Source organism: Geotrypetes seraphini, chromosome 10, assembly GCF_902459505.1.
Source record: "Geotrypetes seraphini chromosome 10, aGeoSer1.1, whole genome shotgun sequence".
NCBI classification, from domain to species: domain Eukaryota; kingdom Metazoa; phylum Chordata; class Amphibia; order Gymnophiona; family Dermophiidae; genus Geotrypetes; species Geotrypetes seraphini.
This window is the reverse complement of record NC_047093.1, coordinates 137,591,357-137,610,096: the sequence shown is the minus strand read 5'-3', so window position 1 is coordinate 137,610,096 and position 18,740 is coordinate 137,591,357. Positions and strand designations below refer to the sequence as shown.

Genomic DNA, 18,740 nt, shown 5'->3' with positions numbered 1-18,740 from the left:
AAACGAGCAAAGTCTTGCAATACGAGTACATACAGTATACACACATCACAACTGAGCCGATAGTTCTTCATGCTGCAAGTGTAGTGACTGTTCTAAACAAGCAAAGTCTTGCAATACGAGTACATACAGTATACACGCGTCACATCATCACAACTGAGCTGATGGTTCTTCTCTCTCTGACGCTGCGGGAGTGTAGCGACTGTTCTAAACGAGCAAAGTCTTGCAATACGAGTACATACACTATACACGCGTCACATCATCACAACTGAGCCGATGGTTCTTCTCGCTTTGACGCTGCGGGAGTGTAGTGACTGTTCTAAACAAGCAAAGTCTTGCAATACGAGTACATACAGTATACACACGTCACATCATCACAACTGAGCCGATGGTTCTTCTCTCTCTGACGCTGCGGGAGTGTAGCGACTGTTCTAAACGAGCAAAGTCTTGCAATACGAGTACATGCAGTATACACGCGTCACATCATCACAACTGAGCCGATGGTTCTTCTCTCTCTCACGCTGCGGTGTAGCGACTGTTCTTTTTTTTTTTTTTTAGTTCATTAATTTTATTGAATATTATAAGTAATATACAGAAAGCAGTTCAAATACATAAAAATTGAATAAGAAATAGTGACGGATCCGTCTCGGCATAGGGAGGGGAAAGTATTAGGATACGATGTCACCGAGGTCTGTCAGAGCCGATTTACTGGGGCTGCAGGAAACCAGTTTAAAGGATTCGTTTCGGAGCCGCTGCAGCACTAGCACTAGTCTCTGGCTCCGACAGACCTCGGTGACGTTTTAGCGCTGACGGATCCTAATACTTTTCCCTCCCTATGCTGAGACGGATCCGTCAGCGCTAAATCGTCACCGAGGTCTGTCAGAGCCAGAAACTAACTACAAGTAGCACGGACCTCAGGTTTTTAAGGACGTGCGGGTTTAGATCCGCGAGGTCCGTCAGGTCCGTGAGGTCCGCGTTTTACCCCTTCCCAAGTTTTTGGATTGTGGAACGAATCGTCTGAGTTTCCATTATTTTATATGGGGAAATTTGCTTTGATATACAAGTGCTTTGGATTACAAGCGTGCTTCTGGAACGAATTATGCTCGCAAACCAAGGTTATACTGTACTTTTAAATTTGCTTTGGAGTAAATCAATAAGGTACAGTACAGCTCACAAGTGGAGTTCAAGTTCAAGTTTAAGTTTCAAGTTCAAGTTTAATCAAATTTGATAAATCGCTTATTACATACTAAGCGAGTAACAATAAAATATACGTTATACAGCTTTAAAAGGGGATAAAAACGAACTGACAAAACAGACAGATTCAGATACATAAGGGAAGGGAAAAGAGAGGGAAAAAGTTACAAAATTACTATTATTCAGATAATCTGAGGGAGCAAACATAAGAAATGGGATAAAATTGTTAAAATGGATTGTTTAAAAATTAAAAGAAGCTTTAAAAAGAAAAGTTTTTAAATTGGTTTTAAATATCTTGAGGTCTTTAATTTCTCTTATGTATAAAGGCAGGGCATTCCAGGTAAGAGGGGCCATTACTGAAAATATGTCATGTCGTCTGGTTCCAATAATTTTCAAGGAAGGAATCATAAGCAACCCCTGGGTTGTGGATCGAAGAGAACGAGTCGTGTTGTGTGGAATTAGTAACCGGTCTATAAATTGGGGTTCGTTGGTAGATAGTGCTTTAAATACTAGGAGCAATGTTTTATATGTTATACGTTGATTAATTATTATCTATTAGACCACTAGGTCAGACACCATATTAACTTATTGCTGTTTGCACGTATATTTTGATATAGTCACCACCAGCCTGCAGGTGAAGGCTCTCCCTTCAACAGCTTAACATAAATATGTCTTATTAGTCCAATAAAAAGGTATCACCTTATTTCCTTTCCTTTCTATTTTTTAGTGATTCATTCAGCATCTTTTTCTCCCCCCTCTTTACTCTCGTCACCTACCTGTTTCAATTATGTCCTTATCTTGGCCTCAATCCCCTCCATTTTTTAAAAAAAAATTCAATTTATTATTTTCTTTATGCAATTTTAAATATTTTAAATATCTTTTTAATTTCTATTATTGTAAACCGACCAGATATTTGTGATGGTCGGTATATCAAGCTATAAATAAACTTGAAATAGTGTGTGGAGGGGAGTCCCTGCCCTTAAGAGCTTAGAAACCAACCAGGAAATAAAATTACCATTTGCAGAAGGCTGCGTCGGTTCTGTCGCCTCTAGCTCAGGGCGACCCATCGCATCCGGCTCATCCTCCTGCTTAACGCTCAGTGAGAATACAGACGTCACGACCGGGTGGCCTGTCAAGGAGAAAACGTGTCTGTAAGGATTCACATGGCATTTGCGAATAACATGTTTGAAAATGGACTGTACACCTCCAGACAGTGGCGTAGTCAGGGTGAGCAGCGCTCGGGATGGTGGTGGCACCCCTCCCCCGGCCTCTTCCCTGTCCCCCTGCTGTGCGCACACACACCCTTCCCTTTTTCCGTATCTTTTTAACTTCTCCGGCATGAGCAGCATGCCCATGTTGGTGTCGGGTCCTGGAAATGATGTCAGAGAGAGCGCCGATGCCGACGCGGGCAGCAACCTCATGTCGGGGAAATAAAAAAAGGTACGGAGAAAGCAAGGGGTGCATGCGTGTGGCAAGGAGAGGAGTGGGGGGGGGTAGTACGGAGAGGAGGAGGGGTGACACACTCTTAGGAAGGCCGTGCAGAGGGCGGACCTCACCCCGCTTACTACGCCATTCCCTCTAGATGTTTGCCTGCTGTTTTTGCAACAGGTAAAGAATATATTACAGAGCGACAGTCCATCCAGGTGAGTGCATATCTCGGTCTCTCCTACATAGGTTTGTCCTCCATGCTGGACAGCTCACGCCATGAGGTGATCTATTATTTTATTTAGATTCATTGTCATGAAGAGATTCGCCCAAAGAGGTTTACGATACCTTGAACAGTAATCGGGTACGCATAGGTATTTTCCCTATCTGTCCCAGCAGGCTGACAACCTAGCTGTGGTACCTTGGGCGACAAAGGGTTAAGCGACTCGCCCAGAATCACAAAGCACAGGCTGGGATTTGAACTCGCAACCTCAGGGTGCTGAGGCAGTGGATCCAACCACTAGCCCTCCCCCCCCCCCTTCGCTCCTACCCACAAAGAACATGTTTAGGGCTCCCAGAGGGAATCGCCTTTCCAAACTTGTTTGTGGAAACGACCCAGTTTCCTGCAGTCTGAAAACACAAATCTTTTCCAAACTGTCGCTTTTACTTACTAACGGAGGGGTTGTCGCCGTTTTCTTTTTCTTTCCAGTCATAATGCTGGCTGAGATATCTCTCTTCTCGCTGTTTTATCCGGAATATAACGTCAGGATTAACAATTGAATAACCTGTCAAGAAAAAGGAACATTGTGATATAAAGGTTAAGAACTTCCCATTTGTTTGCCAAAATGTTCTATGAGAAAATGCTTCACATTCCCTAAAAATGAGAATTCATTTAATATTGTTTATGTCAATTTCTTTATTTTATGCTTGGATCATTTAAACTGTTTACTCTGGTACATTGTTAGAACTTGCACCTATTATGTCTTATTTCCTTTTCCTGAACTAATGTCTTCTCAACTTCTATTTTATTTCTGATGCATTCAATCATTTATGACCATTATTCCACTGTGGATGCACTTCACATTTGTTAATGACATTGTTATAATGTGCTCCTTGTTGGAGCACGCATATTGTTGGCTTTGTATTTCATCTTTTATAAAATCAATAAAACTTTTTGAACTAAAAAAAATGAGAATTACCATGAGAAGCCCAGGATTATCTGTCTGAGGAGTCCTTTTACCACAGTGTAAAATGGTTTACTGTAGGATGTGCTCAGGCATCCTCAGATCAAAGGTCCATCTAAGCTCAGTATCCCTTCTTTAAAAGTACCCGGCAAAAACCCAAATAGTACCCAGATTATCTGTTACCAATCGTAGGGTAAGACATCGCTTCCACCATATCCATTTCAATAACAAACTATGGACTTTTCCTCCAAGAACTTATCCAACCCTTTCTTAAACCCAGCTATGCTAACCGCTGTTACCTTATCCTCTGGCAATGAGTTCCAGAGCTTAACAATTCTTTAAGTGAAAAAATGTTTCATTCTAATTGTTTCAAAGGTATTTTCCATGTAACTTCATCGAGTGTCCCCACTGACGTAGTAAGGGGGGGATGGGGGGTCGTCCGCTCCGGTCATGGTCTTTATAAAGACCTCCTCTCAGCTCCTCACTCCTTTCCAACTCCCATGCCATGCTCATGTGCCCTTTCCCTTCCCTAGTACCTCCTTTCATTTTTTCTGTGCGAGCAGCATCCATGAACTTGCTGCCCGCATTGGTGTCACCTCTCTCTGATGTCACTTCCAGGCCCCGCACCTAGGAAGTGACATCAGAGGGATAGCTGGCACAATGCGGCCAGCAAGTTCATGCTGTTGCTCTCGCCTGGAAAATTAAAAAGGTATGGTGGAAGGGAGGAGGGGGGTGCACGCGTGTGGCAGGTGGGTCGGGAAGGGGTGGGGTTGGAGAAGAGGGCAGGGGAGGGACGCCACCCTGGGTTCCACTTACACGCGCTACGCCACTGAGTGTCCCTCCCCCTAGTGTTTGTCATTTTTGCTGGAGTAAAAAAAATCGATCCACTTGTACCCGTTCTACTCCACTCAGGATTTTGTAGACTTCAGTTATATCTCCCCTCAGCCGTCTCTTTTCCAAGCAGAAGAGCCCTAACCGTTTTAGTCTTTCCTCATATGAGGGGTTCCATCTAGAGAATGACACGGTGACAAAATTCATCACCATTCCCGTCCCCGCGGATAACCGCGGGAATCCATCTTCATGTCATTCTTTAAGGAGAGAGGGAAGAATCATAGTATGAATGGCCACAACCACTGACCCGCAAGCTTTGCTTTGAAGAATGCTGGTGTAGAAGGACTGAGGTTGAGATAGACACTACAGAATGACAGTCTCTGGTATCCAGAGCAGATATTGTGATGTCATAATGCCTCATTCCACCAATGCCTAAGAGTCAAACTCATCAGTGATGTCACAATGGCTTGATTGTCCTATACTTGGCTCCCATAAGAATCAGAGTATGAATGGCCACAACCACTGACCCGCAAGCTTTGCTTTGAAGAATGCTGGTGTAGAAGGATTGAGGTTGAAACAGACACTACAGAATGACAGTCTCTGGTATCCAGAGCAGATATTGTGATGTCATAATGCCTCATTCCACCAGTGCCTAAGAGCCAATCACATCAGTGATGTCACAATGGCTTCATTATTCTTGGCTCACATAAGAATCAGAGTATGAATGGCCACAACCACTGACCCTCAAGCTTTGCTTTGAAGAACGCCGGTGTAGAAGGACCGAGGTTGAAATAGACACTAGAAAATGACATGGGATTATTTCCCGCGGTTATCCGCGGGGACGGGAACGGTGATGAATTTTGTCACCATGTCATTCTCTAGTTCCATCTCCTTCATCATCTCGGCCGCTCTTCTTTCTAGGGGTGAAAAATGACAGGAAAGGTATCTTTACCCAGTGACATCAGGATGCCGTGGATCTCCTTAATGACTTTCCTATACAAATCCTTCTGCCATTCTCCCAGGACGTCCCACTCAGCCTCCCAGAAATATGCAGCAACATCGCTGAATGTGACTGATGCCTGGAGAAAAGAAAAAAAGCAAAACAAGACACATTCAACCCCTCTCCCTCCAGCATTATTATAACAGATGCTTTTATATAAGCTTCTTTTATTGCCTTTTCAACCTTATGAACTAGTCTTTTAAATATATCTGCACTGTGAAATGCTACTGGGGACGACCAACCAAAATGAAAAAAAAAAACTTGTGGAGAATAGATGTAGGTCCTAAAAGTGAACGAAAACCTCTGCACTGATGAGATATGTACGACCCCTGAAGAAGACTATAGGGTCGAAACACGGACCATGTTGGGTCCATATTTTCCAGTGTTTCAGGCTCTAAGACATTTTTATGTTGGACATCTAGTATCCACAAGTTTTTTTTGTGTTGGTTGGTTTCCCTTTTGTGGAGGAATCAGGGTCAACTCTCTTGTTTGGTCTATATGATACTGGGGCCCTGTACATAAGAATATTAGAACATAAGAATAGCCTTACTGGGTCAGACCAATGGTCCATCAAGACCAGTAGTCCATTCATAGGGTGGCCAATCCAGGTCCCTTGTACCTGGCCAAAACCCAAGGAGTAGCAACATTCCATGCTATTGATTTAGGGCAACCAGTGGTTTCCCCCATGTCTTCTCAATAACAGACTACGGACTTTTCCTCCAGGAAATTGTCCAAACCTTTCTTAAAACCAGCTACGCTATCCGCTCTCACCACACGTGGGAACAAATGATGTGAGCGGGCGGAAGTATGACAGGGAAGAGATGAAGGGTCAGTTCCGCTCACTCGGAAGAAAACTGAAGATCAGGGAGGTGAAGGTGGCCTTCTCTGAAATCCTCCCTGTACCAAGAGCAGATGGAAAGAGACAAGGGGAATTGCAAGCAATCAACGCCTGGATGAGACGATGGTGCGAAGATGAAGGCTTCGACTTCGTGCGAAACTGGACGGCGTTCTGGGGAAAAAGCAAGTACTACAGAAGGGATGGACTACACCTCAACAAGGAAGGAGCAAGAGTTTTGGCAGGCAACATGAAGAAAGCAATAGAGAAGGCTTTAAACTGAAGGACAGGGGAAAGCCGACAGTCGACCACCGGTCGATGGTATGGACAACAGGATGCCCCGACGTAGGAACAAAGGACTACTACTCATACATAAGAGAGGTCGACCTCACAGCCAACAAAGGAGAACAAGCAGGAAGGGACAACTCAGACACAGGAGGAGAAGACCACACAGCAAACATGGAAGATAACACAGGAGCAGTAAAGGATACCGTAAATAAAACTGTAAGGACAGCCAAGAGTAGAAGGTCCAAAAAGGTAACACGAAGGGAACTTAGATGCATATATACAAATGCTAGAAGTATAGGAAACAAAATGGGAGAACTAGAGATGATAGCAAGACATGAGAACATGGATATCACTGGCATAACAGAAACATGGTGGAATGAAGAAAACAAATGGGACACAGTACTACAGGGATACAAACTATATAGAAGGGATCGAGAAGGGCAGAAAGGTGGAGGTATTGCCCTATATGTTAAGGAAGAAATAGATTCTGTTGAAATGATTACAACAGACAGGAAAGAGAAGCTGGAGTCCCTCTGGATCAAAATTCCTGGTCAAAATGGCGCAGATACAAAAATTGGCCTTTACTATCGTCCCCCAGGACAGGCGGTAGACACTGACTCAGAAATGATGGAGGAAATCAAACAAGTATGCAGGACAGGCAATGTAGTTATATTGGGAGACTTCAATCTCCCAGGAATAGACTGGAAACTAGGAGCCTCCAACTGCGGCAAGGAGGCCAAGTTCCTGGAGGTGCTAGGGGATTGCTTCCTGGAGCAAATGGTAAAAGAGCCGACAAGAGGCGACGCCATCTTGGACTTAGTCTTAAATGGTCTCAAGGGACCGATAACAGAAGTAGAAGTCAGGGCTCCATTGGGAACGAGTGATCACAATGTAATCAACTTTAAACTGGACATCGGGAAAAGGAAACATGCCAAAACCTTAACCACCACCTTAAACTTTAAAAAGGGTACATACGATTGCATGAGAGCCATGGTAACAAAACGACTCGAGAAGATGGTGGACAAACTTGAAACAGTAGATCAGGCATGGTGCCTATTGAAAAATACTATTGCAGAAGCACAAGATCTCTACATTCCGAGGATTTCTAAAGATCGGAGAACTAAAGGCAAAGGAGAACCGGCATGGCTTACCATACAGGTGAAGGAAGCCATAAAAGAAAAGAAGGACTCTTTCAAAATATGGAAATGCACGAAGACAACCGAAGCCTGGAACAAACATAAAGATGAGCAGAAGAAATGTCACAAAGCGGTGAGGGATGCAAAACAGGACTATGAGGAAAAAATAGCCCGGGAGGCCAAAAACTTCAAGCCCTTTTTTAGATACGTGAAGGGGAAAAAACCTGCAAAAGAGGCAGTGGGACCCCTGGACGACAAGGGAATAAAAGGGTACATCAAGGAAGATAAACAAATCGCAGACAAACTAAATTCCTTCTTTGCCTCCGTCTTTACGAAGGAGGACACCTCAACAATACCTGAAGCGGAGAAACTGTTTACAGGAGAAATAGAGGACAGCCTCACCACAGTTGAAGTGAACTTGGATCAGATATACTACCAGATCGACAAACTTAAAAGTGACAAATCCTCTGGACCGGATGAAATTCACCCGAGAGTCTTGAAGGAATTGAAGGTTGAAATCGGAGAGTTATTGCAAAAACTTGCAAACCTGTCAATCAGAACTGGACAGATACCAGACGACTGGAAGAAAGCAAACGTCACACCAATTTTCAAAAAAGGATCGAGAGGAGAACCGGGCAACTATAGACCTGTGAGTCTTACGTCTGTCCCCGGCAAGATGATTGAATCACTGATCAAGGATAGCATAGTTCAGCACTTGGACACACACGACTTGATGAAACCCAGTCAACATGGATTCAGGAAAGGGAAATCGTGTTTGACGAATTTACTCCAATTCTTTGAGACCGTGAACGAGCAAATTGATAGTGGAAAGCCGGTGGACATAATATACTTGGATTTCCAGAAAGCGTTCGACAAAGTTCCACACGAAAGACTTCTCAGGAAACTACAAAGCCATGGCATAGAGGGAGATATACAAAGATGGATAGGCAAATGGCTGGAAAACCGAAAGCAGAGAGTGGGCATAAATGGGAAGTTCTCTGACTGGGAGAAAGTGACTAGTGGTGTACCCCAGGGCTCGGTACTTGGGCCGATCCTTTTTAATATTTATATCAATGACTTGGAAAACGGAACATCCAGTGAGATCATCAAGTTTGCAGATGACACAAAACTCTGCCGGGCAATCAGATCGCAGGAGGATAGTGAGGAACTCCAGAGCGATTTGTGTCGGTTAGAAAAATGGGCGGAGAAATGGCAAATGAGGTTCAACGTGGAGAAATGCAAGGTAATGCATTTAGGCAGTAAAAATAAGGAATACGAGTACAAAATGACAGGTGCAACTCTGGGAAAAAGTGAACAAGAAAGAGACCTGGGTGTACTGATAGATAGGACCCTGAAGCCGTCGGCACAATGCGCGGCAGCGGCAAAGAAGGCAAATAGAATGTTGGGCATGATAAAGAAAGGAATCTCGAGTAGATCGGAGAAAGTTATATGCCGCTTTATAGAGCAATGGTCAGACCCCACTTGGAATACTGCGTCCAACATTGGTCTCCCTACCTAAAGAAGGATATAAAACTGCTGGAGAGGATGCAGAGACGAGCAACTAAACTAGTGAAGGGTCTGGAGAAACTGGAATATGAGGATCGACTTAAAACACTGGGATTGTTCTCCCTTGAGAAAAGGAGACTGCGGGGGGATATGATCGAGACCTTCAAAATACTGAAAGGAATCGACAAAATAGAGCAGAGAAGATTATTTACATTGTCCAATTTGACACGGACAAGAGGACATGAAATGAAGCTAAGGGGGGACAAGTTCAGGACTAATGTCAGGAAGTTCTGCTTCACACAGAGAGTGGTTGACATCTGGAATACTCTCCCAGGGGAGATTATTGCGGAATCGACAGTCCCAGGCTTCAAAAGCAAACTAGATGCATATCTCCTTGAGAAAGGCATATAAAGATATGGTGGCTATAAAATAAACCAGGTGTATACCTGGCGGGGCCTCCGCGTGTGCGGATCGCCGGACTTGATGGACCGAAGGTCTGATCCGGAGATGGCGCTTCTTATGTTCTTATGTTCACACCCTCTGGCAACGCGTTCCAGAGCTGAACTATTCTCTGAGTGAGAAAATATTTCCTCCTATTGGTTTTAAAAGTATTTTCCTGTAACTTCATCGAGTGTCCCCTAGTCTTTGTAAAATTTGACGGAGTGAAAAATCGATCCACTTGTACCCGTTCTACTCCACTCAGGATTTTGTAGACTTCAATCATATCATATCTCCCCTCAGCCGTCTCTTTTCCAAGCTGAAGAGCCCTAACCTTTTCAGTCTTTCCTCATATGAGAGGAGTTTCATCCCCTTTGCCGCTATATCTTTCTTGAGATAAGGAGACCAGAATTAAACGCAATACTCCAGGTGAGGTCGCACCATGGAACGATATAGAGGCATTATAGTATCTTTAGTCTTGTTACCCATCCTTTTTTTAATAATTCCTAGCATCCTGTAAACATCAGTTTTGTGGGTTCTCCACCTGGTTAAATTTTTTCTCTCTTCTCTACCTTCTATTTTTCCATTTCAGGCCCAGCTTTCCCATCCTTCTCTCTTGCTATTAGTCTGAACCAATGTTCCCTCTAAGCCAGGAAAGCAGATGCGCAAGTGATGATCTGTTCTGAGCAGCAGTTGGTTTAGGCTGGACTGATGCATGGGAGGTGCAAAGACAAACAATTTTTGAAAATTATGCCAAATTAAAAAATTGAGAAGTTAGATTATTTCTTTTGAACTGAAAAGAAAATTGTACATAAACTGTACATACTGAAGGTACTGAGTTTCTAAATACAGTTGCTCACATTAAAAAGTAATAAAAACTTAGAAACATGACAGCAGATAAAGACCAAATGGCCCATCCAGTCTGCCCATCCTCATTATCCACTATCTCCTCCTCTCCCTAGTGGCTAAGGCTCTTAACATTTGCATCTCCTCTTCCTATAGGCTAAGGCTCTTGACCCCTGCATTGTGAGGTCATAGAGCTTATGGTTATAGAAACAGAGAAACATAATGTCAGATAAAGACCAAATGGCCCATCCAGTCTGCCCATCCTCATTATCCACTATCTCCTCCTCTCCCTATTGGCTAAGGCTCTTAACCTTCACATCTCCTCTTCCTATGGGCTAAGGCTCTTTACACCTGCATTGTGATGTCATAGAGCTCTATGGTTATAGAAACATAGACACACTCAATAAAATTGGGCGTATAATATTGTACAATTAATTTCTCAAAAAAATTCTACAGACTTCTTTAAAAAGTGAATTTATAATTTTATCATATCAAAAAAAATAAATAATTTAAATAAATGGAAGTGCTCAGTGAAAGCCAAAATGAACTGTTAGGTACGAGAGTGCAGGACTCTACCAGCTCAGGCTTGAATACATCATCGCACTCCTCCCTCCCTACCAATAAGCTTCACCTGATCTTTCTTCATGTTATTCACACCATCTGGTGTGTCTATTCTTTTGCAAATTTTCGTATCATCCGCAAAGAGGCAAATCTTACCCAACAACCCTTCATCCACTATCTCCTCCTCTCCCTATTGACTAAGGCTCTTTACACCTGCATTGTGATGTCATAGAGCTTTATGGCTCCAGAAACAGAGAAACATGATGGCAGATAAAGGTCAAATGGCCCATCCACTCTGCCCATCCGCAGCATCCACTATCTCCTCCTCTCCCTATAGGCTAAGGCTCTTTACACCTGCATTGTGAGGTCAAAGAGCATCATTGGTATAAGCTAAGGCTCTATACTTGCATTGTGATGTCATAGAGCTTTATGGTTCCAGAAACAGAGAAACATGATGGCAGATAAAGGTCAAATGGCCCATCCATTCTGCCCATCCGCTACAGCCTCAACACCCTGAGATTGTGGGTTAAAACCCTGGGCATGTCACTGCCCCCTCCCCCTTTTACAAAATCATAGTGCAGTTTTTAGTGCCAGCCACCGTGGTAACAGCTCCTACATTCATATTGAAAGCGATGGAAGTAAAACCTGGATGTCTCAATCTGTCGTCCTTTTTCTGGATAATCAATAAATATCTAAAATCTCAGCTTTATTCATTTTCTTTAAATTTTTTTCTTTTTTCTTTCATACATTCATAAAGTGCTTCATCAATGTGATCATTTGTGCGTGAATGACAATCTACAGTGGTTATTCAAAGGACTTCATACTCTTCATACGCACAAATGATCACATTGATGAAGCACTTTATGAATGTATGAAAGAAAAAAGAAAAAATTTTAAAGAAAATGAATAAAGCTGAGATTTTAGATATTTATTGATTATTCTATCCAGCTATTTTGACAATATCTCCCACATTTTTGAGATATAGTTAGTCCTTTTTCTGGAGTCATATGGTAACTCTAGGCCAGGGGTAGGCAATTCCAGTCCTCGAGAGCGACAGGAAGGTCAGGTTTTCAGGATATCCGCAATAAATATGTATGAGACGGATTTGCATGCACTGCCTCTTTGAGATGCAAATCTATCTCATGCATATTTATTGCGGATATCCTGAAAACCTGACCTGCCTGTGGCTCTCGAGGACCCGAATTGCCTCTCTGGGCTGAAGGAACCCATGGGGACCAAGGATAGAGGGAAGGATAGATGAATGGTAGCACAGAGGTGGAGGGAGAGAGGCCTGCTAGGGTGAGTTGTCACCAGAGGGATCAGGACTCGGGGTAAAGGCTCATGGTTTTGATATACCGCCAACCAAAGTGGTTTTAAAATACAGTGGTGCCTCACACAACGAACTTAATTCGTTCCAGGAGCAAGTTTGTTATGCGAAAAGTTCGTTATGTGAAACGTGTTTTCCCATAACAATACATGTTAAAAAAAATAATTCGTTCTGTAGCATAAAATATGCTAAGATGACATAAAAAAAGATAAATTTTTGGTTATTATTTTTATTTAGATACATCTAAAAACATAATTGTTTTTTAAAACAACACACATTTTTTAAATTTAAAGACAGACTAAGTAGAGTCTAATTTTACAGTGAGAGAGGGCAGAGTCTCAGCGGCAAAAACTGGGACTTAACTGTTCATTTTTTAAATGCCTGCATGGTTGAAAATGTTGTCCATTTCCTTGGGCAGATCATTCTGTCTATAATACTAGTTTATACTTACTGTATTACAAAATGGTCTAAATGGATAAGCTTTTTTTTTCCTGTTTCTTTCAATATGTAAACAGATTGCCAATGGTGAGAGAGAACAAAGCTGTTACTGTATTTTTCTAGCATCGGGGAAGCGGCGAGAGTAGCTCCGCCCCCCCCAACGCATCAGCAGTAGGCGCCGGGCCCCTGCGAGCCGACGGTCCGCCACTGCACAGGGAGCCAGGCGGAGAGAGGGCAGTTAAGCGCGGTGCCTGCGCGGAAGGATGCAGCTCGGGCGACTTCGTTGTGTGAAACGAAGTTCGTTGTAGGAAGCAAGACCTGAAGTTCGTTGTGCGCAGCGTTCGCTGTGCGAGGCGTTCGTTATGCGAGGCACCACTGTACTACTCTATATGCATGTACTTTTTCTGACCTTACTGGGGCATTGGAGGGTTAAGTGACTTACCCTGGGTCTCACGGAACTGAAGTGGGAATTGAACCCAGTTCCCCAACCCCCAACTGCACTAATCATTAGACTACAGAGAATGACACAGGGACAAATTTGTCACCGTCCCCGCCGGAACTCAATTTCCCCGTGAGTCCCGGTGAGTTCTGTTGCTGGCCCTGTCCCATTCCTGTAAGTTCTGTCTTAAAAGCACAAGCCTTGAACACATGATTTTAAAGTGTTTGAGGCTTGTGCAGAAGAGGATGGGGCAGGGACAGGAACAGGAAAAGAACTCATGGGGACAGGAAAATGAGTTCCAGTGGGGACGGGGAAAAATTGGTCCCCGTGTCATTCTCTACTACAGAGGAAAGGTAGATAGAGGGGGGTTTGTCAGTTTAAATTAACAGAGGATGCATGAACCTAGGGGCCGATGCAGAACGACTGCGGGCAGGGACGTGCAGTCACCCAGTGGACTACACACAAATTTCCGGTGAGTCTCACATCAATAGTGTGCAAACTAATGGAAACTCTAGTCAAACGCCAATTGGATACGATCCTGAACGACGAGAAACTACGGGATCCCCGTCAACATGGATTTACTAAGGGGAGATCCTGCCAATCCAACCTGATCAGCTTCTTTGACTGGGTGACGAGGAAGCTGGATGTTGGGGAGTCCCTGGACATCGTATACCTGGACTTCAGTAAAGCATTCGATAGCGTACCACACCGCAGGTTGCTGAGCAAGATGAGTTCTATAGGATTGGGCGACACATTGACGAAATGGGTTGGGAACTGGCTTGGAGGTAGGCTTCAGAGGGTAGTGGTGAACGGCACTCCCTCCGAAATGACGGAGGTAATCAGTGGAGTGCCGCAGGGCTCGGTCCTGGGCCCGATCCTATTCAACATCTTTATAAGGGACTTGGCAGAAGGGCTTCGGGGTAAAATAACATTATTCGCCGATGACGCCAAACTAAGCAATGTAGTGGGCAAAAGCACAACAGACATAAATTCAATGTCCGACAACATGATGCACGACCTACTCCTACTGGAGCGCTGGTCTAGGTCCTGGCAACTCAGCTTCAATGCCATAAAATGCAAAGTCATTCACCTGGGCAGCCAAAATCCATGCAAGACTTACACCCTTAATGGCGAGATCCTAACAAGAACTGAAGCAGAACGAGACTTAGGGGTGATCGTCAGTGAGAACATGAAGACTGTCAATCAAGTGGAGCAAGCTTCATCCAAGGCAAGGCAAATCATAGGTTGCATACGCAGGAGTTTCGTCAGCCGTAAGCCTGAAGTCATTATGCCATTGTATAGATCCATGGTGAGGCCCCACCTGGAATACTGTGTGCAATTCTGGAGGCCGCATTACCGTAAGGATGTGCTGAGACTGGAGTCGGTCCAGAGAATGGCCACCCGGATGGTCTCGGGACTCAAGGATCTCCCGTGCGAGGAACGGCTGGATAGGTTGCACTGTACTCACTCGAGGAACGCAGAGAGAGGGGTTACTTGATCGAGACATTCAAGTATCTCACGGGCCGCATCGAGGTGGAAGAAGATATCTTCTTTTTCAAGGGTCCTGCAGCAACAAGGGGGCATCCGTGGAAAATCAGGGGCGGGAAACTGCACGGGGACACCAGGAAATTCTTTTTCACTGAAAGGGTGGTTGATCGCTGGAATGGTCTTCCACTTCAGGTTATTGAGGCCAGCAGCGTGCCTGATTTTAAGGCCAAATGGGATAGACATGTGGGATCTATTCACAGAGAAAGGTAAGGGAGGGCCATTGGGGTGGGCAGACTAGATGGGCGGTGGCCCTTATCTGCCGTCTATTTCTATGTTTCTATGATGCAAAAAAAGGGGATTAACCACAAGAGTTAATCCAGTAGACGTCGGTGCATGGCCTATTAAAACGAACGGTAATGAATTTATTAACTACTCTGTTGCAAAGCAGAGAAGTTCACAGAAGTTTTAAAGAAGCGAGCACAATGTGAGAAATTTACCACCAAGTCCGAGGAGGCGTAGAAAGTTTAGTTGAGCGGATTTAATGCCAGTTTTCTCTTTTTCTGTGAGCGTAATATGTGCCCGCAAGGACCAATGGACACGGTGACAGCTCTGCGCATGGATTTGAGCAACAACACAAATTTGTACACAAACTGGAATGTTGTTCTGCGCAAACGTATCAAGACGTGCAAAAGATTTATGCGCAGATGTGCGCTGACACCTGTATTTTGCTCGGACGTGCGCACGGTGCCAGCCGCCCTCGGCGCAGAACCTTGCGTGTGCGCATCTGGCAGGTTCCCCCCCCCCCCCGACTGGCTCCGGAGTTATGCGCATTTCAAATTCACATAGAAGTAGCTCACTGTATCATCTAATCTAATCCTTAGGTTTGTATACCGCATCATCTCCACGTTCGTAGAGCTCGACGCGGTTTACAGTAGGAGAAATAGGAAGGAACTACAACAGAGGGTTAGAGGTAGAAGTGCTATCTCCTCCTCTCCCTATTGGCTAAGGCTCTTAACATTTGCATCTCCTCTTCCTATAGGCTAAGGCTCTTTCCACCTGCATTGTGATGTCATAGAGCTTTATGGTTATAGAAACATGATGGCAAATAAAGGACAAATGGCCCATCCAGTCTGTCCATCCGCAGCATCCGCTATCTAATCTAATCTAATCCTTAGGTTTGTATACCGCATCATCTCCACGTTCGTAGAGCTCGACGCGGTTTACAGTAGGAGAAATAGGAAGGAACTACAACAGAGGGTTAGAGGTAGAAGTGTGAAGAAAATTTAGAGGACTTGGGATGCCAAGAGATAAGAGTTTCCTTGATTCCTAAGTTGGAGGGAGACTTACATTTTTTGAGAAAAGCCAGGTTTTCAGATGTTTGCGGAAAACTTGGAGAGAGTTCAAGTTCCGAAGAGGGGAGGTAAGGTTGTTCCAGAGCTTAGTGATTTTGAAGTGGAGGGAGGTCCCTAGCTTTTCCTGTGTGGGAAATGCCTTTTAGCGAGGGGAAGGATAGTTTGTATCATCATACAATATTTTTTCTGCAAGTGTGTGGTAGAACCTGGACGCTCGGCCACCGGCACGTGGTTTCACTACGCAGTTTTCTGTAGCGACCCCTCGAGGAACAGAGGACAGCACTGGTGGTACTGGGGTGGGAGGGCAGCGATTAGAATTCGGATTGGGATGGATGAAACTGAGGACCGTACTGGTGGTACTGCGGTGGGAGGGTAGGGAGTAGTTACTGGGATTGGGATGGGTAAAATAGAGGGCCCTTAATTCCTTAGCCACCAGCCTGCGCTCCGAGTGCAATGCTTCTCAAACGGGTCGTGGAGTAGCCCTTCGCCAGCCTGGTTTTGAGGACAGACTTCATGAATATGCATGAATTCATTTGCATGCAGTGGCAGCGCTGCATGCTAATCTCGCTCATGCATATTCATGTGGTTATTTGAAAGAAAAAAAAGGACACCAGCATGGGCTCGAGGACCCATCCTTAAGCCTGTGCCGAGGCGACACCAACCCTGCATTTCGGGCATGCCAGCTCCAAGGATCAGGACCCCCGGGTGCCTGGCCAGCAAATTCAGCCCAGTGAATAACCCCTGATCTGGGAAGCCCACAAGCCATTTAAACTGGCCCTGCCTCTGTCTGTGGATGTAAATGGCAACCCTCCTTAAGCTCTGGGATGATAAGAAAGCAATTTCTCACCGGTTCAGACACCAGCACAGACATTTCCCTACTCTCTTCCTTCTGGATCTGGAAAAATGCAGGGCTGGAGAGGTCCCTCCTTCTGCTCCGACCGCTGGCAGCGATGAATAAAGGACAGAAGATGCAGGGCTGCTGCCTGGGGATCTCAGACAAAGTGGGGCCCCCTCCCCTCCTCTGCAGAGCGGAGGGGGCAGATCTGGGGCTTGCACCCCTAGGGGAGGCTGAAGACTGCAAGGGATCTCCTCTCAGGATCCTCCTGGGGCTCGCAGGCTTTCTTGCTCTGTGCAATCAGATGCTTTTTTTTTTTCTTCTTCTTCTGCCCTTTGCAGCCCTGCAAAAGCCTAAAGGAAGAGGAAACAGTGGCAGAGGAGACCCTGGGCTGAGCCTGCGCAGAGATGCCCAGCTGAGGCTGTGTCACCTCCCCCCTCTGGTGCATGCCACAGTGAGCCCGCCTGCTTAAGGTGGATCTCCAGAGCTTTATGTCATGTGCAATCCTATATTGCAAGTCGGAGTTCTAGGCGGGTTATGAGCAGCATATGGCTCCATAGAATTATCCATGGAATCATACATGTTACATAGAGGCACAAGAAATCCCAAGTCTGGCTTAAACATGGTGCATTCTGGGCACTGTAGTTCTATGTAGTGTTTTGTTTAATAGATGCAACCTGGTTTATTAAATGCAAAACCTTAAGCAGGGGGTTCGCTCTGGCATGCACCAGGCTCAGGACAGAGGATGTTGTGTTCCTTATTTCTCTGGCTCTGGGGGGCTGCAGAAAAGAAGCAGGAAAGCTTCAGGAGCCAAGCTCCCCCCAGGTCTGCAGATCCATGCAAGCCTCAACCCCATATCTGCAGAAGGAGGTGGGGGGTGGGGAGACACTTGATCAGAGCCTCTCAGCCCTGCAGCCCACCCTCCTGTTCTCTTCCTCTTTCCCATCCTCAGCCCGAATCCCTCCCTGTTGAAGAGGAATGTCAGCCTCAGCTTCTGAGCTGGTGAGAAATTCTTTCTGAAATTTCAGGCGGGCTCCTTTGCCCAGTTCCAGGAGGGAGACTTGTGGCCAGTCCTGGTTTTGAACTCATGTCCAAAGCAGTGTGGGATCTGTAGTGTCTGATCCTGGCCGCGGAAATCGGTGCTGCAGGATGGGATGCACAGAAGTCCAGATCTGACTTAAACTCTTCTTCCTGGAACTGGGTAACTTGGAAGCTCCAGATACCAAGTACACAGCTCTAAGCGCAGTGTTTCTCAACTCAGTCCTGGATAACCCCCTTGCCAGTCAGGTTTTCAGGATATCCACAGTGAATATGCATGAAAGAAATTTGCATATAATGGAGGCAGTGTAGGCCAGGGGTCTCAAAGTCCCTCCTTGAGGGCCGCAATCCAGTCGGGTTTCAGGATTTCCCCAATGAATATGCATGAGATCTATGTGCATGCACTGCTTTCAATTCATATTCATTGGGGGAAATCCTGAAAACCCGACTGGATTGCGGCCCTCAAGGAGGGACTTTGAGATCCCTGGTATAGGCAAATCAAGTTTATGCATATTCATTGTGGATATCCTGAAAACCTGACTGGCAAGGGAATACTCCAGGACTGAGTTGAGAAACACTGCT

General features: G+C 45.1%; 1 protein-coding gene across 1 annotated transcript in view; it reads right to left on the bottom strand.

The window, feature by feature from the left end:
- LOC117368306 (zinc finger protein 436-like) overlaps nt 1-17,428 on the bottom strand; it is a 37,479-nt gene extending 20,051 nt beyond the window's left edge. Inside the window, exons 1-4 of the mRNA XM_033961839.1 lie at nt 17,133-17,428; nt 5,584-5,710; nt 3,288-3,401; nt 2,207-2,320 (exon numbers count right to left, since the gene is read on the bottom strand). Of these exons, the coding sequence (XP_033817730.1) occupies nt 2,207-2,320; nt 3,288-3,401; nt 5,584-5,710; nt 17,133-17,156 (379 nt within the window). The 5' untranslated portion in view covers nt 17,157-17,428. The remainder of the gene's footprint in view (nt 1-2,206; nt 2,321-3,287; nt 3,402-5,583; nt 5,711-17,132) is intronic.
- Nucleotides 17,429-18,740: the final 1,312 nt, after the last annotated feature.